Source organism: Homarus americanus, unplaced genomic scaffold (genome assembly GCF_018991925.1).
Source record: "Homarus americanus isolate GMGI-L3 unplaced genomic scaffold, GMGI_Hamer_2.0 scaffold56009, whole genome shotgun sequence".
Lineage (NCBI taxonomy): Eukaryota > Metazoa > Arthropoda > Malacostraca > Decapoda > Nephropidae > Homarus > Homarus americanus.
Window position 1 is genome coordinate 7358928 of NW_024739542.1, and position 23488 is coordinate 7382415.

General features: G+C 38.0%; 1 protein-coding gene across 2 annotated transcripts; it reads right to left on the bottom strand.

The window, feature by feature from the left end:
• Positions 1–12159: 12159 nt before the first annotated feature.
• Positions 12160–21612, bottom strand: LOC121874928. 2 transcript variants are annotated; one of them, XM_042379286.1, is made up of 3 exons: positions 21551–21612; positions 16523–16665; positions 12160–12675 (listed from the first exon to the last, which is right to left on the bottom strand). In XM_042379286.1, the coding sequence occupies exons 2-3, from the start codon at positions 16649–16651 to the stop codon at positions 12547–12549; spliced, it is 258 nt and encodes an 85-aa protein (XP_042235220.1). In that variant the 5' UTR covers positions 16652–16665; positions 21551–21612; the 3' UTR covers positions 12160–12546. The 2 variants fall into 2 exon arrangements, with proteins under 2 accessions (XP_042235220.1, XP_042235219.1); XM_042379285.1 differs by lacking the exon at positions 21551–21612 and adding an exon at positions 21344–21373 and having other exon boundaries at positions 12371–12675.
• Positions 21613–23488: the final 1876 nt, after the last annotated feature.

A 23488-nucleotide genomic window follows, 5' to 3' on the forward strand; every position in this document is an offset into this window, starting at 1 on the left:
ATGCTGTAATGTATCTTTAGTCAGGTTTTGGTTCTTCTACACCAATGTTATTCATCTAATAATGAAAATCTTTTGTGTTTTATTTTATGAATAATTTTGGCCAGGTACAGAGGCATTTCTAAATTTATCCTTGTGACCAAGTCTATTAATTATCAATTCACTGGAGTCGGTGCAGCGAAGAATGACAAAAATGATTCCGGGACTTAGAAACCTTCCATATCAAGGTAGGTTAAAGACACTAAACTTGCATTCCCTAGAAAGACGAAGAGTGCGGGGAGATATGATAGAAGTATTTAAGTGGGTGAAAGGAATCAATAAAGGGGATATAGATAAAGTTCTTATAATATCCGAGCAGGATAGGACTCGTAGCAACGGATTTAAGTTGGATAAGTTTAGGTTTAGGAGGGAGATAGGCAGGAACTGGTTCACAAGTAGGGTGGTGGACGAGTGGAACAAGCTTAGCAACTTTGTACTAAGTGCTGGAATGCTGGAAAGTTTTAAAAGGAGGCTAGACAGATTCATGAATGAGAGTGGTAGTAACTCTCGACAGGAGCTGCCATGCACAGGCCAACCGGCCTATTGCAGACTCATGTTCTTATGTTCTTAATTATCACTGCTGCCACTTGTCATCTTACAAGCTATTTGGGCAGTCACTCTATAGTTACCACCATTGTTGACTAGTGAAGCTTTGTGGTGTCTAGGAATAATAGTTTTAAATCCAGTGTTATTCAGGAATACACTGCACAATGTTATTTATCATTCCACCACTTATCAGCTAACTAGCCATTTAGTCAGTTTGTTTATATAAATGGGGTTCATAGCCATTCAGCAACCTTCTCACATCTGTCTCAGGCCGGGGACTGAGCACAGGACAGTGTTGCGAGATACACAAATTGAAACTGTACCACCACCACTACTGGTGGTACAGTACAGCGGTAACCTGCGTAACTCTCGCCAATATGTCAAGGGATAGACCCTCGGCCTGGACACACGTGAGAAGGGTGTTATCCAGTGTGACCTTCACTACCAAACATCACAGGTTCCCGGTCTCCTCCTATACAGACACTGGATAGACCAACCACCCGAACGGCTGGGAATCGACATGTTCAGTTGAACAAGGCGGAGTTACTGCTGTGCATCTGTGTCTAACTACTTTTTTGTTTTGTACGGGGAATAGCCCACCCGGGCACAGGTCATCGACCCACAACAGGGCCTAGGGGGTGAAAAAATAAGAATAAAAAGAAATTAAAAATAGTATTCTAGGCCATTTAACTGTTGAGTCTGTCTAGGTTAATGAGGCCTGAACATTTATATTGTACAGGTAGTCCCCTACTTATGACTGCTTGGACTTACGTCCATCGGTACTTACGACCTGCTCTGACCTTACGACTGTCGGGACGTACGACCGTGGCAGTCGTGACCAAAAATATTTTCAAATGACGCGCACATTTTCTATACCGAAACGTTTCTGTCCCGGGCGAGAGCGTGGCAGGCTCTGGTCGCCATGTGGGTACACTCACTCAGTGGAGCGCTTAGTTGGTGTTTGGCTATCGTATCCTATACTGATCGCGCTGTGAATTTTCATTATTATCGTATTTAATTGACTTTATGACTGGAAAGCGTAAAATTGAGAGTGCTGGTGGTGCTCCAAAGAAAAGGAGACAGGCAATTACTTTTGAGATGAAAATGAAGATAATAACTCAGCATGAGAATGGAAAAACTGTAGCAACAATCTCACGTGACCTAGGTTTCTCACACTCGACCATATCCACTATTCTGAAGGACAAGGAACATATTCTTGATGTAGTGAAAGGAACAACACCTATAAAGGAACTATAATTTAAAAGAAAAAGACAAGGTCCTATTCACGATATGGAAAAATTATTGGTGATATAGATAGAAGACCAGATACAGAAGCGTGTACCCTTAAGCCTTCTAACCATACAGGCTAAAGCAAGAAGCCTGTTCCAAAGCCTGAAGGAGCAGGCAGGAGATGAATGTGATCAAACCTTTACAGGAAGTCATGGGTGGTTTGATAGATTTAAAAAACGCTACAGTCTACACAATGTTAAGGTGAGTGGAGAGGCAGCTAGTGCTGATGTTGGTGCTGCCGAAGCTTTTAAGGAGGAGTTAGATGAAGTGATTGTGGAAGGGAATTATTTGCCTGAGCAAATATTCAATGTGGATGAGACTGGATTATTGTGGAAGCACATGCCTGAGCGGACATACAGTTTCAAAGGAGTTAATGAAAATTAAGTTATTTCGGATATTAGTAACAAGATAGTGGAGTTAGGTAAACAGCTGGAGTTAGAAATTGATAATGAAGATGTTGAACAGTTGGTTGAACGTGTAGCAGAAAGGCACAGTAACGAGGATCTTATTGAACTAGATGCACAGAAAATTGCAGAGGAAGAAGAGAGACAAAATGTAGAAGAAGAACCTGCACCCCCTAAAAAGTTTTCAGTGAAACAAATGGCAGAGGCATTTGCTACAATTAATAAGGGAATTCAAATGTTTGATGGCATGGATCAAAATTATGAGCGTTATGCCAAAATTGACAGAATGATCCAAGATGAACTTGCTTGCTACAGAGAAATTTATCATGAAAAGAAAAAACAAACTGTGCAGTCTAAATTGGACATCTATTTTAAGAAGTCCCCCAGTGCTGTCTCCTCACGCCCCACCAGTGCTGCCTCTTCACTCCCTCAAGATGATCCAATACCTTCAACCAGCAAGTTTCCACAGTACATAAACCTGTCTGAAGAAAGCGACATTGATGACCCACCCAGCTTCATGTATCCTGTAAATAGAAAATTATGGGGGCCCCGTGTGCATTCAGCTGACTACATTAAAGGTAAGTAGTACTCAGTCACACTGTATCCATTCCTCATTATTTATTACTTTTACTGTACTGTAATTCATTGTAGATATTTTATGTTTTTTTTAAATTGAATTTTCTTTTATTTTTTTTTTATCTATGTCGGACTTATGACCTGGATTTGGGTCTCTAACCCAGTCGTAAGTCGGGGAGCACCTGGGTTTTTGGTAACGAAACCCAATTGTCTGTTATCCTTTTATTTTGGAACTATTGAGGATACAGTTCCGAAGTGTAGATCACCGTAACTTATCACTGTAACTATGAGTGTTAAGAGAAGGACGGAGGCTATTTAAATAGACCTTCTAAATACATCCGATCTGTGTGAGGGGTTGAGTAACAATGCCGCAGGGCGCCGGCTTTTTAATGCTGATCTAAACAGTCACTGGGCCGCGCCTCAAGGAACCTGCCCATCACATGATATGATCATGTCACCTCATAGCCAGTGGAAAGTTACAGGGGGTGATATGATTATATAAAAACAATGTATTGCCCTGACATTTATATAAAGAATAATATGGGCTGATACAATAGAAAAGAAAAAGATTATTTTAATCTACACCATGAAGATGCCGGAAAACCAGCTTTTTAGAGTGAGAAAGATTGTATGTTTATGGAAGCACAGAAGAAGACAGAGCATTCCACAGTATGGCTGTGTGAGGAAAGAAGGAGGTACTATATATAATCACCTCCAGGAAGCACCTCATTGTGGGTTCACATTCAGCCACACAAACCTGGAATACAAAAAGCTATAGACACAATGATCATAAACGCCTTGTATATAGACATTACATGTTGTCACAAGTACTGTACCTGTTTAGTGGGGTTCTTGGCCGGCCACCCGTTCACCTCAGAGCCACACGATCTGAAAGAAATAAAAACTTTCAGTCGCATCCACACACCCTTGTATGTGGAAGGGTGTTAGGGTGTATGGATGGGAGGTCTCACTCACCTTACCTGCCCATCCACCTACCTACCCACTCATCCACCCACATATCCAATCACTCACATGCCTACCTATCCACTCACCCACCTAATCACTCACACACACCTATCTACCCCTCATCCACCGATCCACTCATTCAACACATACACATACACATACACACACACACACACATACACAAAAGATATTCCGTCGCTCGTCACGGTCTTCAAAAGTGAGGTGCTTCCCCGCCTGGAATACTGTCACCCAGTCGGGTTCCCAAGATATCCTAGACTGTCAGCTGATTGAAAATGTCCAAAGGAGGGCCACCAGACTGGTGCCTGCTGTATGGAACCTCAGTTACCAGGGAGAATAAAACGCCTGCAACTACCTAGCTTATACTATAGAAGGGCGAGGGGGCGACCTAATTAAGGTATATAAACAACTCAGGAGGCAATACTCGGTCGAATGCATATACCTGGAGATGGTGGATGTCTGCTCTGCAAGGGGTCACAGCTCAAGGGTGAAGAAGCCACAAGTACAGAGAATTGAGAGGGCAAACTTTCTCGGAGTGAGAGTTGTGAACTCTTGGAACAACCTGCCAGAAAGTGTTGTGACGGCACCGAGTGTGAGCTGTTTCAAGACCAGACTTGACCAACACTGGAGCAGGTTCAGATACATTCAGGAGCCGGTGCATGCCCAGTACTTGCCAAGAGTGCGTAACAGACATGACAAATCGCCCAAGCAGCTAACGAGCCGATCAGTGGTGAAGAGGATAAAAGAAAAAAGAACAAATAATCAGAAACAAATTTACTAAAAATGTTAAAGTCTAACCTAAAGTCTGTGCTTTATTACGCTATTAATATAGCACGAACTAGAGGGTAGACCATCACATTTATTTCTTTTTTCTTTTTTTATTATTTGTGAGAGTATTTTCCTATTATTATTTATTTGTAAGTGTGTCCACACACACACACACACACACACACGCACACACACACACACACACACACACATATATATATATATATATAGTACAATACAGGTAAAATAAATAATTGTCCTAAGGGCAAATATATAAAGGATTACATTTCTTTGCATAAATAATTGTCCTAAGGGCAAATATATGATTACCTTTGCATACAAGTAAAATTCCGCATAAATGTTACTCGTGGATTTGATGATTGCCATTTGAGAATCTAGGCCCCCACCCCGTCCGCAAATGTTACTCGTGGATATGATGATTCGCGGCCATTTGAGAATCTAGGCCCCCCCCCCACGAATTTGGGGGCCCCCTAGTACAACTAATTGAATATAACCCCGAAACAAATTTTACTTGTTATTCAATCATTACACTAATTTAATTAGTCACTACAACTAATCTTAATTTTACTCATCAGTATTACTTTGGGTAAAAATTACCTTTACAGATACAGTTTACTTATATAGAAATAAGGGGAAAGTAAAAATTCAGAAATTATTTCTTCCACATTATTGCAAAGGCATTCAAAATTAATGAAAGTGGAAAACATAATTACAGTATTCCTTATTTCTTTTTGCTCATGATTCACAAGTAATAAACTTTCACCTTTGTTTTTACATCATGAACATCTTGATAGCTCTTAGACAGTACAGGTACCTTTATATGGACCTTGCATAAAATCTGTCTTGACCTCATATGCATTTTCAGAACTGGGAATGTATTTGTTTTTTCTAGAAAGTGAGAACGAATGTGTGTAAATGGTAGTTAGGTCCATATTCTTGAGTAAATGTATATAAAGGTGATTTAAATCTTACTGGCAATGTAATTCGTGTATTAACTATTCTAAATGTTTAATTATTTCAAAGGTCATTAATTAAGACTAATTACTTGAATTTAACACCTTATTCTGACCACTATTAATAGATTGTTTCACACCATTCAGCTAGATATATGTGCCAACTAATGTACCAGTAAGTGCAGACGATAGTACAATAAGTCAACAGCTGAAAAGCATGTGTTCTAAATGTTATATTTTAAGGACAAAACCATGACAGGTACTCACATATAATGATGGGGGACTGTTGCCTTCCTAGAAGAGGGTGATATACCGTACAAAAAACCAGCATGAATGAATAGAAGTCCCCACAGTGCAGGGCAAGTCATGTTCCAGCCACAGACACATTTCAGTGCCTGTGTACTGTAAGTTTTCACAAATTATTGAATGAATATTTTAAATGAGGACTTATATACAGTGGTCACAATACAGCCAGCGTATTATGATCAAATGATAACTGAGCTGAGCAGTACTGATTTCTGATTTCAGTTTTCAATCCTCTACTGCAATACCATGGGCATTAATAACAAACAATATATACAGGTACTTCAGTATATAGAAGATCCACATGTAGCCATATTTCTCCAACCTTGAATGAATTAAAACAATCTTTTCCAGTAATATTTAATGAAACTGTGATATCCCCGTTAGCCGGAACCATTGGTGCAGAGCACTTCCAGGGAAGTGAGATTTCCGGGTAACCACACAACTTTCTCAAACCGGGAAAGATTCCTTATCCCTAGAAATTTTTCCAATTACTGGGAAGTTTCCGAGGGTCCAAAATACACATCTTGCACATGCAGACACTAGCCCACATCCCCACGAACTCCATTTCTTTACTAGAATAATCCTGAATAGTTTATCTAAAAGTTTGGTTAAATAAATATACTGTACCTATAATAAAGACTAAAAATCTATATGATATGGGCGTGCAAGGCACCTTGTGAATGATGCTGTGTCACAGTGAAGACTGGTATTTTCCACTCGTACTGACCTTCTGATGCAATGTCAGGTCACCCATTGTAGGGTGGAGGATTAGTGGGTCTCATGACCTAAAGATGTCTTGAATAAAGATGAAAGCTTAGGTAATTTGAAATGCGATGCTGCTAGCAAATAATTGTATAAACTTTTATTCACATCTGCTCTAATTGTGTATGAGAAATGAATGTGGTACCATTGCAGACATAGAGATGTGTTCCCGATGACAATTTTTTTTCCCTACGAGACATACAGTATCAAATACAAAGGTTATAGGTATTAATAAGCAAAGATTATTACAGTAATGTATCTTTACTCAGACACACCACCACCTCCTTTACCCTCGCAAAAAAGTATCCTGTACTGTACAAACTTTTATCCACAGCATCTGTTCTAATTGTGTTAAGAGATGAATTTGATACCATAATAATCCTGAATAAATTGTGACATTTCCAATAAGAAATCCTTAAATAAAATATTTAGGCACGATATAATAACGGGGAAGTCATTCATTTATATAAAAAAATTTAGAAAAATTAATACCGGAGTCAATAGAATTAGTTCTAGTTAAGTTAAGGCAGACGCCATATTTTTTACCAAAATAATGAAGATTAGTTTATCTAAAAATATGGTAAAACAAATGTAAAAAAAAAAAAAAAAAAAATTTCCATGATACGGGCATAAATGGAGCTGTATGTTACAACACGAAGCTGTACACGTACAATATACAGTATTGTTAATACAGTACTCTAAACAAAATAATGTACGGTATACTACTATACCGTACACCAGCAGATGCTGTCATCTTGAACCTAGAGTAGACAGACACTGACCACTCAAGCTGAAAATAATATGTAACTGTAATCATGTCTTAACACTTGCAATGGAGGTGGGGTGGGGGATTAGTGGGTCATGTTACTGACCTGACCTGATGCAATGTCAAATCCATTGTCAGGGAGGAGGATTAGCGAGTCTCATGACCTGAAGATGTGTTGAATAAAGTAACAAACTAACATGCTCCAGTGTTTCCCACTTACTGAATGTACAGTATAGTATACATAACTGTAATCACTTTTTACCATATTAACACTGTACAGTATTCTTGGTTGATTTTGTTCTGGTACAATAATGTACAACACTTAACACAAACTGTATGCAAAAACAGCAGCTCGCGAAGGAACAATCACAGTAGAAGATGAACTACAGTAAACGATCCAAGCAGCTGGGCCACCCACATGCCTGGCACGTGGGGATGCATTGGAGCAGGATGCAATCTTTTGAAACTCCCAGAAAATTTATTCCCAGGCCCAGAACGGAGAGATTTGGAGAGAGTTCCGGAATTTTCTTTGAATTTTCCAGAAAATGCGCCTGATCTTCAACCTTGGAAAATCTTTCACAAACCCGGGATTGAGAGAAATCTTCCAGAAAAATTCTGAGCAAATTTCAATTTTGGGTTAGACAGTTCTGGCTAACGGAGATATTGTTGTATATGGGTAGCCAAAAATACAAAAATATACATACAGTACAAGGTAAAAAATAATCCCTTTACCTCTGTACATGGTCTCTGAAATTCTTGCTCCTCACATTCTCAAATATGAAAAAATCACAACTTAAATCCAGTCTATGAGTATGTTATATACTAGTACAAAATGGACGGATATAAATTTTGAGCATGTTAGACCAAGAACACCATTCATCATACAGTCTTTCACAGTATGAAGGATGCCATAATAGCAATCATCCATTATTATCAACTAAGGCAAAAACATTATATATAACCCTCATTATTTAACATGGAATAACCATCATTTTGTCAGTCAAGCAATTTTGTAACCACTATGTGAAAACAATATTGTTTGTAAAAAAAAAGAAAAAAAAAAAAGAGAATTGCAGATTAACAGGACCCATGAGGAACATCTTAAGTACAGTACATCAGTTTGGAATACTGGATAATTGCTTGAGGTTTGTTAACATCTTTACTTATATCAACTGAGAAACCCCTCAGCCTGAATACAGTACATATTATTTATACAGTACTATAGAATGTCTGTACGATTTACACAAAAGGTAATGTAAAAAGCAGTGCTGGATGTAGGTGTTCAGAGTGTGTGGCAGACGGGGGCATCCAACTTTAAATATAGAAAAGCAAATAAAAAGAGCTACCTTCTTTAGGTTTATTTTTATTAAGGCCTAGGTTCACCATTTTTGTTTATGTTTCACTTATCCTGTCTCATTTGTATATACTGAAATTCATTAATGGTCTACATGACCTGGCATGAGTTTCTTTACCACAAATAAACACTTTTATAAAAAAACAGCTTGTGAGTGTGTTACTAAAATTAATTACAGTAGTGTGGGCCCTGACAGGCCTAAATCCAGCACTGTTAACAAGTAAATCAGGAATGTGGTGCTTAATCCCTTCACTACGGGGCTGCCACCTTTAATAATTTATTTGGCTAACACCGGACAATCTTATTCAGCTCTGAGGCGATGCCATACACAAGAGGTTAAGTACATAATATGGTTACACAAGTTTTTATAAGCAAAGAATTTATACTGTATAAATCCTGTAATTTTTGCACTAAATTACAGCAACAATTAAAGTCTGGAAGTGACAAGAGATTCTTAAGTACAGTATATGTTTAGGCAACAGTTTTTATTAGTATGCACTTGATTTATGTAAGTTTTGGAATTCACAAATGGTACTGTTCATATTTAACCAATTCAAATATAGGAAAAATACTTAAAACTATTGACATAAGGAAAAATATAACAGCTGCAAATGAATACAGCACAGTATAAACAGTACATAAGTAACCAATAACTTTAAGTAAACACAAAAGTAATTGAAACAATCCTGTTTCATTAAACCATTTTGTTCATCTCACACAATATTATGCATGCACACTCGCTCCAAAAAGTATCTTGACAATTTTGTGAGACAATACTTCACAACAGACAAAAGATTTTGACAACCAATACCAAAACAGTACTCGCGGTGCTCATTTTTAAATTCACCAGAGCCCTCCGTAAAGATACACGTTTGGAGCGAGTGGACACTGTTCATATCCTAACACAGCAGGTACTGTAATACACTAAAGCTGCACTGTAAACTTACCTACTTAACATTATTGCCTATTTGGTTAAACATTTTCAACTCAGTTTAACTGGTTTAGACCTTTGTTATCACACTTTGGAACTGGACGGTCAATTATAATACCACTTTGAGACTGGACGGTTAGAATAACAAACCAACACCTTGTGAGTGGATGGATATATTACAATTTCTTTAGCTACCATTACATAAACCTGGAACACATATCTCTCACTCTTAATTTGCTCCTCTTATTTCTTTTTGTGCTGCCTGTATAAGCATAATTAAAAATATCTCAATACTTACAATATGGTTGAGAAAACTAAAAAAAAATTATAATCTACTACAGTAATTCAGGAGTTTGAATTGTAATGAAACAAAAATGAAATAAAACTTGGAATATTTTGAACTAATGTAACCATCATGAAATTCCAATAAAATTGTCATTAACAGTTCATACTAATTCTGTTTAAAGCCAGCTGACCACTTCAATCCAAACCATGAAAATAACACAAAAGCAGTATCTGTCACTCTCTAAGGTATAAGATACCCATTCACAGCTGCGTTAACTGGGGTTGCTCTGGGTGAAAACCAGCGACCCTTAAAGAGTATGCATGCACTGAATCCACTCTGCAGTAAAGAACAACCATTGCCACAGATAAACATGGTTCAAGGTGGGAAATATTTCTTAAGAACCAGAGGCCCTAATGATTCCAAGACTACCTTGCATTTTCAGGGCCAAAATTTATCAGTCATTAAAAATCATTGACAATGACTTAATACTGTACAACATTTTTAGTTTCATAGCACTACTGTGATTAAATCCATTAAGTTTTAAGTTTCATTTGTGCTTAACATTTGTGACCAGAATGCCTGTTTTCAGGTTGAAGCTCAAAGAAATGTCATCTGTTTGTTCTGACATCTTGGCCACTAGATGACCACACTCCTACTGAACCCCGAACACTGCCAAAAACATGACTTGATCAATGTAGCAGTAAAAAAAAACGTTACCTTTAGACAAGTTATGTCAAATGGGACATACATTAAAAAAACAAAAACAATTCATACTCTCCTAATTCAAAATCACCCATAATTCATATTGTTTTGCTGTTATGAAATATGTTGCAAGTTTTGTAATATTTAGTTAAAATTTCAAAATAGACATTTCAAAATATTGCTACTGTATATACAAATCACAATTTTCATAATAGCTGGTAAAATTTCAACTATGGGACATTTATGCATAAGTATGATGCACTGAGGCGAGCGGTTGCATCCCATGGTGCCCGCCTCAGTGTAAACAAGTATACGTGTGTCGGACCTGCCGGACAGTCGATCAGGGTCAGTTCACATTGGTCAGTTGTGAAGTGCATGTCCACGGTCTACCGCACAAGCTTTTCCATCATTGCCCAGTGTATGAGCCATTACCAGTAAGTCTGATAACCCTAAATCTGGTACTGCAGTATACTTAGAAATGTTTCAATTTTAACTGGGGCAGATAATGGAAAAGTGCTGTTGTTTTGTTTGTTTTTCCTTCGGGAGAAGGTGTCCCTCATAATCCACAAAATCTCATAATTCGTAAGGGCTAGAGCCCCTATTATTTTGAATTATGTGTTTTTTTTTTACTGTACAGTGCATACACTGTATATGGGATAAATATGTAAAAAAAAATCTGAAATTTATGGGTTATCTCTCCATAGGGTTCTGTTTTCTTGAATCTTTTAGGATGGGGAGGACCAAGCAAGTGCTTATATTCTCTACATGTAATTCATACTTCTAATTACATGTCAATATGGAGAGACAGAATAAACACAAAGAAAGTCACATGCATTTATCAGGTCTCAAAAATGCACAACCTAAACTGTTCAGACATTTCTTAAGTGTTCAAATCATTTACTAAGACCTAGTGAGATTCCAAATTAATTAAGAAGGGAAATGATGAAGTCAAATGTCAGAAGAAATGGCAAAGTACTATACACATTAATATAAGGGCATGCAAATATTATTACTACAGGTATATATTTCTTCTGGAAGCATATTGCATTATCAGCCTTATTAAATATTGTTTCCCTTGTCAATGCCCTTACATACCATTCTACTGTTTTTTATACTAGAAAATTAAATAAATTAATTTCCATTCCATGCTGTCAATGTTAATGCCAACAGGACACAGTGAATGTCTTGTTAGAGCTCTGCAATTCTCATGTCACCTCTATATAGTACTCTGCTTATATCAATATGTTTTGTGCAGGTTGTTTAACACTACTGTTCAGTAATTACCACTGTATGGATGAAATTATTAAAAAATTACCAACAGGGATTCCTGCTCATCTTCCACACTTTGTACATCAGTGTTAAAAACATAAATTTTCCCTAAGATCATTAGGTAACATGTTTTGCTCATGCCTGGAATTTAAACTGCATGCTCGTACTTTTCTGTTATTACTGGCTCATGATGTATCTCCGAAAACTCAATATGTGTAATGCTGCCACCCTTCTCATCGTACAGGCAGGACATTGTGTTCTCTGAGGAGGCGTCTTCTAATTCAAAATTTTGAGGTCTAGGTACGGAGCGGGCACGGCAGAGGCGATCGCCATACTTTATGATTATAAAAGCTATGACCATCACAAACATTGCCAAGCATGCGAGTGGGGGCCAAGCAGCATGAACTGCCATTGTTATTACTAATGGCAAACTCAAGTCACTTCCTACAGATATAGAACCTCCAAGCTGGTTCTGAGTGGCAGATAGAGAACGATGCACAATGTATGAGAAATTTGGTTTTGCACAACCTATAAGAGGAGAGGCATACAAACAGTCAATACTCTTATAACCAACATTAAAATAATAGATTCTTTAGAAGAGAGCATCCATGGGTCGCTGCTTGGGCGTGCGGACAAAGATAAGGGAAGCAAACCGGTTGCCAGTATCTGGGTCGTTCCAATACTTAGAATGCTCGTGACAGCAACTGCAGATCCAATTTACCTGTCAAAACAAGAAAGAACAGTAAATCACTTACAGCGTATCCTGACTTCCTTCAATTTACACATCAGCATGGTTCAGGCAGAATCGTGAACTTGCTTTGATCATCAAAATTTGCAGATATTTACTCTATGAAAGCATGGAAAATAACCATAAATGGTGATGATAATGATACAGCATACCTTGGTATGTGTGTGTGTGTATATATAGTACAGTATATGTATATTCTTAGTTTTCACATGATGTCACATACTCCCATAATGCAACGGGTCAATACCTACTAGATGGTGGACTGCACAAAGGATTATGGGAGTTGTGACATCAATGCAAACTAAGAATATTTGTACATTGTTTTGTGATATCTTATTGACTATTCATTTTACAAATTATAGTAAAAGTCCAAAAATCCGGATGCCAGAAATCCGGACCACCCGAGAATCCGGACTTTTCAAAAACTCCCTCTTTTTTTTTTAGCAGGCTTTTGTTTGTATGTGTGCATGCGTGAGCGCCACAGCTGCACAGCAACAACAAGCGACCACGTGGTCGCCACTTTAAAACGAGCAATCAAACTGTGACAACATATGTAATTTTGAGTCCTACTCTTTCCATTTACAGAGTACTGTACAAGCCCATAATAATGGCTCCTAAAGCAGATAAACTTCGTTGTGTGAAGAGAAAGAAGAACACGTTGAAATTGAGTGACAAATTTGAAATATTTAAGAAACTAGAACGTGGTGTGAGCAATACTGTTCTAATGAAAACATACGACATTGGAAAGTCTACAATTTATGATATAAAAAAGGCAAAGAATAAAATTCTAGAATTCACAGCTTTTTCATTAAAACTGCTCGTTTTGATAAATGAAGCATGCTATATTTGCTAATGAATAAACTATCAAAATGCACCTGTTCATCTCTTCTTTATTCCTCCTTAAATTTGAATTTTAAAAGTACTGCCTGAGAATCCGGAAAATCCGAAAATCCGGACCGACCCAATCCCCAAGCAGTCCGGATTTTTGGACTTCTACTGTAGTATAAACTTCTTGATATTTACTAAAATAGTAAGGAATTTAAGCCCGAGAACCGATTAATGTATTGGTGGACTGATACTAAAGCTGGTTGCCCGGTCAGTGCAAGCGAAAACATGTTGAGGTCGGTTCGTAAGAACTTCGTTAACCGAATTTTTTTTCGTTAACTGAATTGAAGATCCTTATGGAAGGCAGTTTGTTAATCGAAATTACGTTAACCGAGGTGTTCGTTAAACGAGGGGTCACTGTGTGTGTGTATATATATATATATATATATATATATATATATATATATATATATATATATATATATATATATATATATTAAATAGTTTGTGTACCATTATAATATTACTGTACTTTCACATACTCAAATATAGTATGCTTTAAATACACACCAAACATACTTAAACTTTATAAGTAACAGTTAAACAAAAAGCAAAAACGACATATAGGATAGGGAAAAAAGTAAAAAAGTGTAAAAAATTAGGACCATCTTTATTTCTGAAATGAAAACTACAACTTTCTACAAAGTAACTTTTCTTGTTTTTTGTTGGCAAATTCTTCAATGACATTGTCAAAACTATTTCATCTGTCAATTGTCGCTCTATAGACAGTATGGCAAGATTTCTCAACTGCAAGGTGCTCATAGTAGATCTTAAGTAATTCTTGATCAGTTTTAGTTTCGAAAAACTCCTCTCACAGGTAGCAACACTAACAGCAATTGTGAGGAAAATCCTCAGCATTATTACTATATTTGGAACCGAGTTCCCAAGGTTATACTTTTGAATAAACTGCAAAAGTTCAAGGGGGCCTTCTTTCCACGTCTGTATTCTGTCTTTAATAGTTATAGCAGCAACAGCAACAAAATGCTGAAGTCTTTTTCTCTCAACGAGGAACTCCTCTTTATCAATGTCGTCGTGATCGTGATCTATTTGACACTCATATTTATCATCCAAAAGATTCAATGGGGTAAGGAAGGCATATTTCTCAGCAAGTTCATGAAGCTGTTGAAATCTCAAAGTTATTTCTTGGATCACTCTGTCCAGCGAAGAAAACATTTCTCTCCTCAATTCAATGTCGTATGGCAATTCAGCATCTCGTGATCCTTCACCAAACATTTGTTTCTTCTTTTTGGGTCGACGCTGACGCTCCATGACTATCCCCCATGACTATCCCCAAATCAACTATTTAATTATGTCCGTAACTTTTAAAAGCCCTTACTGTTGTCAGACAAAAGCCACCCCGATCAAAGTAGGGGGCTTTTGTCTGGGTGGCTTTCGTCTGGGGGGCTTTTGTCTGGGTGGCTTTTGTCGGGGGGGCTTTTGTCTGTACCCCAGTGAGGATAGTGTCTTAGTATAAAATCGCAATGCTGTGAAACAAAATCTTAATATTTAATCTCAGTACCGCAGCAAAAGTCACATCAATATTTTTTAACCAATACTTTAATATTTCTTACCTTATAGTATTATGTCTTCCAACGAAGTAAATAACTGGATCGAAAACACAAGAGAACTTAAAAGTCGTCTAGCCTCCCCTCGTCTTGTCACGATGGAGACTTGTGCAGAACTGAAGTGAATTGCTTGTAACTGGTGGATTGGTCGGCTGTACATGAACTGATATGACCCGAGACTGCATGGTTTTGCAGCTACTGGAGACGTTAATCCTTCCCTTTGTATCGGCGGCAAGTTAATCCTCGTCGTGTCTGACCTAACACCTGACCCACACCACATGAGCTCACTGGCGTACTTGTTTGAAGTTGTTTCCTTAATCCTCAACAGGTTACAGGTTGTGTGTGTGGCGGGCGCATAGCAAGGGTGTAGCTCATGACGTGGCCGTGATGATGTGGGTCAGGTGTTAGGTCAGACACGACAAGGATTAACTTGCCGCCGATACAAAGGGATGGATTAACGTCTCCAGTAGCTGCAATATGGGATGACCCAAAAGTGCAACCGGGGCGGACCGCCCCTCCCGCCCCCCCCTAGCTACGCTAGTGGATGGAGGTTTTAATTTTAGTTTAATTTTTTCCCTAATCTCCTACTATGTGTAATTTATCCAATACTTTTAGTTTGCAACTCTCACAACCCTTTGTCTGTCCACCATCTTGCAGGCATAGACATAAGGTATTGAGGTAGCATGACGTGACTTGAGGCAGAGACTCACACATGCACACATATGTTTCTGCTTGTATGTATATATTGTGTATAGCATATATGTGTGTGTGTGTCATAAACATTTACAAATAATAATGGGTAAAATCCTCTCACAATCATAAACAAATGTACTAAAAATGTGTGTCTACCCTCAAGTCCACTCCGGGCTTTGTTATTAATAAAGCACGGAGTTGACTTGAGGGTAGACTCACATTTTTAATACATTTGTTTCTGATTATTTGTGAGAGGATTTTCCCATTATTATTTATTTGTATGTATTTTGTGTGTGTGTGTGTGTGTGTGTGTGTGTCTCTACACACACACACACACATACACACACATAATTATATACAATACAGGAATAATAGTCCTAAGGGCAAACACATAAAGGGAATATACATTTCTTTGCACACGAGTAAAAATGTACCTTCGTCAGCAAATGTTATTCGCGGATTTGGCTATTTGCGGCCATTTTGAGAACCTAACCCTCGCGAATTTGAAGGGCATGCTGTATTTGAGAATTAAATCATCACACAAATGCACGCATGCATATATACAGACACACTTGCTTTATAACATTTATTTGGTACAGTATACAGCATTACATATAGCTACAGTACCTAAGTAAAAACTACTTTATTATAATAGAAACACCAATATACGTACTCACCATAATAAGAACTAGTCCAATAATGGTACAGAAGGCAATCCCAACATAAAACGGAGTGTAGTCATTATATTCTGGTTTAATGCCGTATCTTTGGTTGATTTCAGCAAGTGAAATGTTGTACACAGGCATGTTAGCAACTCATTCTGTAAAGAGAGAGAGAGAGAGGATTTACAGTCAGTCAAGTCTTCATAACATCCATAACAGATGCCATAAAATACTGCACTTGTCCTCCCACCATAAATTCTAGCCAACTTTACCAAGATAGAACAACAAGAAAACCACAGTATAGTACTGTACTGCCCACTCAGAAACAACTTTTGGGGAAGATATAATTTTTTTTATTTTACATCATTTCATTCTGACTTCCAACAAGAATTTTATATGGCCTACAGGTTGTGAATGAGTCTCGTGAGAGAGCCATGCTACCAAGATACAGCTTGGTCAACAAAGGGGTCAGACATTTAACAGCAAGATCCAGTAGCTGCATTGTCTTATTTTACCTTAACTAAAACACTTCGCTCCCTAAGGCAGTTCCCATTTTAAAACAGGCAAGTTGAACAAAGTGAACCTTATCTAACTTAACTATAAATTACAGTACTGTATTCCAATTTTGTTTGGTCAGGTTAGGATTGGTAGAATCATGTTGTCTCTGACAAATGGCTTTATGCCACATGAAAGGAGCTAGTGCAAGACTGAAAAACTATTAACTTTTTGTTGTATAGTGAAAATTATTTAATACAGTACTGTACTGAAGAAAATCCTGATAAAGTACTGTACAGTACTGTTATGACCAATTACATCTGAACAACAACAGTTAATGTGTAAAGGTGGATGGATACATGGTTTGGGTACCCGAGCTATTCAACAAAAGAGCTTGTGTAGTCAAGAACACCAAATAAAGTTTTGAGTTAACCCCCTTCAGTACGGGGTGCCACTAATTTTCTTTTTACTAACCCACGATTTTATTCAGCAGAAACCCCCACCCCTTCTGTACACATGGGGTTATGGATTTCTTTTAATAGACCTTCCCCCAATGTAGTATATACTGTCTTATGTTAGATTAGGTTGCAAGCTCTGGGTTTGAGAGATGAAAATCAGGAGCAATTTCTGGAACTTCCGAGAACATTTTTCCATTACCCGGAAAATTCCAGGACGAGTGATTTTTTCCGGCTTTGAGAGAGCTGTCTAGTTACCTGGAAATCTCTCATTCCCATTAGTGCTCTGCATCAATTGTTCTGGCTACCAAAGATATCACTGCACATATTTTGTATGCCAAAAATATAACTTCTTACACACGAATCATTCTCTCACCCATTCCACCACATTCCACCAACAATCACTTGACCCCAACTATTTTCATTGGTCATTTATGGTTTAGCCCTAAACTCTCAGAAGAATCAAAGGTTTACACTGTACTCCTAAGTTACAGGGGCACTTTACACATTAAAATTGCTAATACTGGAGCAGATGGCTAACACCAGAAGGAGTTGTTTGATTTCATTCATTTTTTCCACAGGTGTTCTTTGGATGATAGTAAAAAAAAAAAAAAAATACGACTAATTTTAATTTAAACAAGTTTTTTTTTCCCTATCTACAATCATAAATCACCTGTTGTGGGCAGGATATGAAGGAAAAGGGAAATTGCAGGGTAAAACACAGTGAAAAACTGATCATATGACACTAAAATTGTCTCTACTCGTTTTGTACACAAGAAATTAATTATTTACCGCAAATATTCCTCCCCAAAATATGCCATTGTCCGCGCATGTGGGTCGTCAGCTCTCTTTGTTTACAACTGACCCACTCAGTCCGAGAGTACTCTCACACCCACAAAAAAAAAACAACGGAAAATTACACCATGATGCTTCAACAAAGTTGCTTTCATTGGTACCAGATAGCAACATACAGCAAGTACTTTCTCTTTAATATGGCAATGGTCTGGGGGGAAGAGCCCCCCAGTCAGGAAGGTTTCTTTGGTTAGGTCGGGTTCTATTAGGTTCTGTGCACTGCTGTATTATTTTTATTATCATCCCAAGAAAATCTGTGGAAAAATTAAAGATATCAAAGGTAAAGGTTTATAAAACAGCTACCACCAGAAGGAAATGTGCGATTTGGTTTACATTTTTGTACAAACTATTAGCATGATATTGAACACAGAAATGGAAACGACAATGCATAGAACCTAGTAAAACGTGACATAACAAACCCAACCTATCAGGTCAGGTTCTAGTAGGTTCTATGCATTATCGCATTCATTTATGTGTTTAATATTATGCTAATAGTGTGTAAATTTTTTTTAATCAAATTGCACATTTATTTTTGATGGTAGATGTAAACCCAACCAAACTAATCTCCCTAAGCCAACAAAAGTAAGCAAAAGAACCTAGGAAACCTTACCTAATGATTGTCACTAACAAAATTAACACTAAACAAACAACTTGTCTTAATTTGGGGTTACCAAAGTAAGCAAAAGAACCTAGAACACCCTACCTAACTATTGTCATGTAATGAAGGGGAAACTAGGTAAAAAATAATAGTAAGATATTACTGTAAGTGGAATGTAAAGAGAGGCTGTTTGGTAGCGTGGGTGATTAGTTATTTAACTGTATATTATATTCGTAGGGGGACTCTTTCTAAATACTCATTTTCTATACAAATATTTATTAATTAACTCAATGACACAGATACATGAATAGATCAATGTATATTGAAGTCATTAGACACTGACTCACGGACAACAGACAAGAAATGGATACACTTCCCACCGTAAATAACTCACCCTATGGATCGCTCTGACAAAGACTCACGTGTGACCTGAGGGAGGCCCAGCAGATGCTGCTGGAATATGTCTCCTGTGGGAGACTCTGCTAGCTGGGGCTCAGTGCTGGGGAGGGAAGTCTCCCTCTGGGGAGGAGCTGTCGGCTCATTCCCTGTTACAATAACAGGTCCAAATGCGACTGTCCCTGAGAGGGGGCTGCAGGGCCTTTATATTGGCGTGAGCCGGAAGATGTCATCACAAACCTGGGTGTGTCTAACAAGGCGACAGGTGTACTCGCTGGAGGGTAGTTTCTTGAGTAATACGGTCATTTCGACGGGTTAAGCTAATCGCGTGGCGGTGAAAACTCTGGGCCAATGAGACTGAACCTCTCCTGGCTCAGGTATTAACAGATTGTCCAGGTGTAGTTGCTTGAGTAACACGGTCATAACGCCGGGTTAACTCAGGTACCTTGTCCGTGACCTCTCCTGGGTCAGGTTTTACTGTCACTGTAGGGTGTATCAACCTATGTGGGTTACCACTTGGGCATCTACTCACTGTTATATGTGTTGCATTTCTCTGGGCTGTAAGCTGTGGTCTGATAAACAATAATTACTGTCATGAACAAAAAATCTTGGTAAAGGTTTACAAAAACAGCTATCACCAGAAGGAAACCATGATGTAGATGAAGTCGCTGTAACACGAATCATCACGTGATGTACCCCTCCCTGGGGGAATCGCAGACAAGTGCGAGAGACACAGTCTATAGAGAATTGCATTTAATGTTAACGTATAGAAAAACAATGACAAGAGAATGGAATGAGTCTAAAAGATCATGTAAAAAGAATAAGGCAGGCACAGTAAAGAGAACAGAGAATGCATTTAGTAAGTAAACAAAAGAAGAAGAAACCGATATACAGTATACGCAATTCTAAACTTAATAAAGATACGTAATTATTTTATTAATAAGATCAGGAGTAATGGAACACAATTTATACAGTTGGAGAGGAAGGAGCATTGACGGAGGGAAGGGAATTAGGTGAAGCCGGACTGACTTACGGTAAGAAAATGATTTTGGCGTTAGAAATGCATCCAGACGTAATTTTAATGACATAACATCAGTGTTTGGTGTATTTTTACCCAGTAATTTCCCTAATCTTTCATGCCCTGCCCACTAACATGGAATTTAAGATTGTAGGATAAAGTACCTGGTAAATAATAAATAATAAAAAAAAAATTAAATTGTAATAGAAAGTTGTCGTTTCTTTAAATATACATCACTTAAAATCATCAAAACAATAAGTATTGCAAAAATAAAGAAAATCAACAAACAGCTTCTAATGTTAGCTGTGTTGTAAACATTTACCAAATCAAACAACACCTTCTGGTGCTAGCCATCTGCTCCAGGATTATTTTTAAATTTAGTTTAGGGTTTTCACCCTTAATTTGCATTATATAAATCTAACATTTCCATACGGTAATCCTATAAAAAAATATCAAGGGCAAGGTAGCATCTATCTCCTTAACTTTTATTGAATAATCAAGAAATTCCTATACCTGAACCTTGACAAAGGGTATTTTTCCTTCTTAACACCTGTTAGGTTAGGGTAGGTTTAAATAAATTAGATTAGGTTAAGTTAAATTAGGTTGAGCAGACACGAGTGATTTCCCACAGAAATGGATGTCAGAATCATATGAATCACTTAGATTCTGAGGAAAATAAAATTTTAAGCTTCAAAGGGAGTTGGGTGTAAATCAGGTTATTTACCTGACACAGTAGTGATGTTATATTCAAATTATCCTGCCTTGAAAGGTATACAGTAATTACACAGCCAATATTCACAGCACCTCAATACCTGCACCTAGTAACACAGCTCCTTGGAAGGACATTTTTTTTTTACTTCATACCCGTTCATATCACAAAAACATAACACGTACTTCTACTGAACCATATCAATATATTAGTACACACAAACACGTACACTACTCAACTGTTATTAATATACAGACAAACAAACACGTACTCACACTGAACTATCTAGTTTTATTAAACTTTAAAACATTACCCTGACAAAGGTAGAGCTAACCTCCTGGGCCCCACCCAACACAACGGTCCAGCCACCCTACAAACAATTCTTCCATTTACCATTTAAATTACAAATTCATCGTATATTTCTATCTCTTGTATTCATTGATAACTTAATAAATCATCTGTTCGTATATAGAATGGTATTAAAGCACAAGTAAAGGTAAAAAGGTATAAATTATTTTACCTGTTTCAAACCGCCTCAGATTGTTGTCTCGGCAGGTGACTTGAGCTGACCATTGCTGCCACATCTACCAGGAGCCTCTTTACAGTGGTGCCAAGTCGACACAAGCTAAGGCATATTATTCTAATCTCTCACATCAATTAGAATATAAAGTCATTCTTATTCACTGGTAAATATTAGTTAAGATATACTACTGGACATTAATTTATTCTCCTGTAGTAAAACTGGACAATAAGTGCCATAACAATAACAAAGAAAGGGCACAATCGCCCCAACGCCAAGAGAGCCGATATACAAAATATAAATTAACTGTATCACTTTTACTTATTTTACTTTTATCTTCTTCACCACTGATCGGCTCGTGAGCCTCTTCGGCGATCGGCCACGTCTCTGTCACACACTGTTGTCAAGTACTAGTCATGTACTGGCTCTCTGTTACTTTTACTTTTACTTTTATCCTCTTCACCACTGATCGGTTCACTGGCCGCCTGGGCGATCGGTCACGTCTCTGTCACGCACTGTTGGCAAATACTGGGCATGCACCGGCTCCTGAATGTACCTGAACCCGCTCCAGTGTTGGTCAAGTCTTGTCTTGAAAGAGCTCACACTCGGGGCCGTCACAACACTCTCTGGCAGATTGTTCCAAGAGTTTACAACCCTCACTCCGGCAAAGTTCGCCCTCACAGCTTTCTGGACTTGCGGCTTCTTCAATCTTGAGCTGTGACCCCTTGTGGGGCGAGCGTCCGCCAGCTCCAAGTAAGGACACTCGACTGAGTAGTGCCCCCTGAGTTGCTTATACACCTCAACTAGGTCCCCCCTTGCCCGTCTGTAATATAAGCTCGGCAAGTTCAGGCGCTCCAACCTCTCAGGGTAGCTGAGGTGCCGAAGTGCAGGCACCAGTCTGGTGGCCCTCCTTTGAACATTTTCAACCAACTGACAGTCCCTAGCATATCTCGGGGACCAGACTTACGAGGGACGGACCGTCTAGATATCTGAACGACCTTCTTATAAGACCCAATAATTTATTTGCCTGCCGCACAATTTGTCAATGTGAATTTAGTGGGACGGACTTACAGGTGTTACATAAAAGTAATTTAACCTCCTCGCAAATTGTCGGCTCAGTTCTAGCTGGTCGGGAGGGCTTATAACTAATTTGTTATTGTTGATTGAACATGTAATTACTAACTTGTCTTGGTACGAAGTGTCTGTGCTGAATAAACTGGTCTGGCGTTTGTCAAATAAAATATAAAAAAGTGGCGTCCACTGGTGAAGGGGTTAAAGACCTAAGTTGTTGAAGCGTAGTATTGACTTACTTTTACGTTTTACTTTATCGGTCATGTCTCTGTTACTCACTGTTGGCAAGTACTGGGCAGTGGGCATGCACTGTTAGTAAGTACAGTATTGGACATGCACAGGCACAAGTTGTCATTGCACTTGGGTAAAACAAAAACATTCTTCTTTGTCCGTAAACGGCGGATACAGATGGTAAATTCCATCAAGGTATCGTGTATTGTAAATTACAATAATTCGAAGTAGCAGGTAACATATCAAACTGTAACCTTAGATCAACTGTTATCAGGTGAGAGTATTGCATCAAAAGTTACTCTAAGTGTTAATAACCATGGGCGTACGGAATAATATACCTCTTAGATGTTTTGGGGGACCGAAAAATTTATTTTGCTAAAAATCTCAGCATTACTTTATCCTCTTCGCCACTGGTCGGCAGTATGATACAAACAAATGCCTAACTTGACCTCACTAATAACATACGACCTTTTCAGTATCATCTCGATCGTATATACCGAAAAATAAATAAGTAAATAACTAAAATAAATAAAGAAAAATAAGAAAAAATACTGCATGACGCATCCATTTATTTTTATTAAATTTGTTCGGTGAAAATTAACGCCTCATTTTCTATTGCAGTAAATGGAGAGCAGT

Bases quoted from the DNA above. Each gene is read 5' to 3' on its own strand.
- LOC121874928 (XM_042379286.1), bottom strand. From the start codon at position 16,651: ATGCCTGTGTACAACATTTCACTTGCTGAAATCAACCAAAGATACGGC. The intron at 12,676-16,522 runs GTGAGTACGTAT...TTGTTTTGACAG, and splicing joins TTGGACTAGTTCTTATTATG to GTAAATTGGATCTGCAGTTG.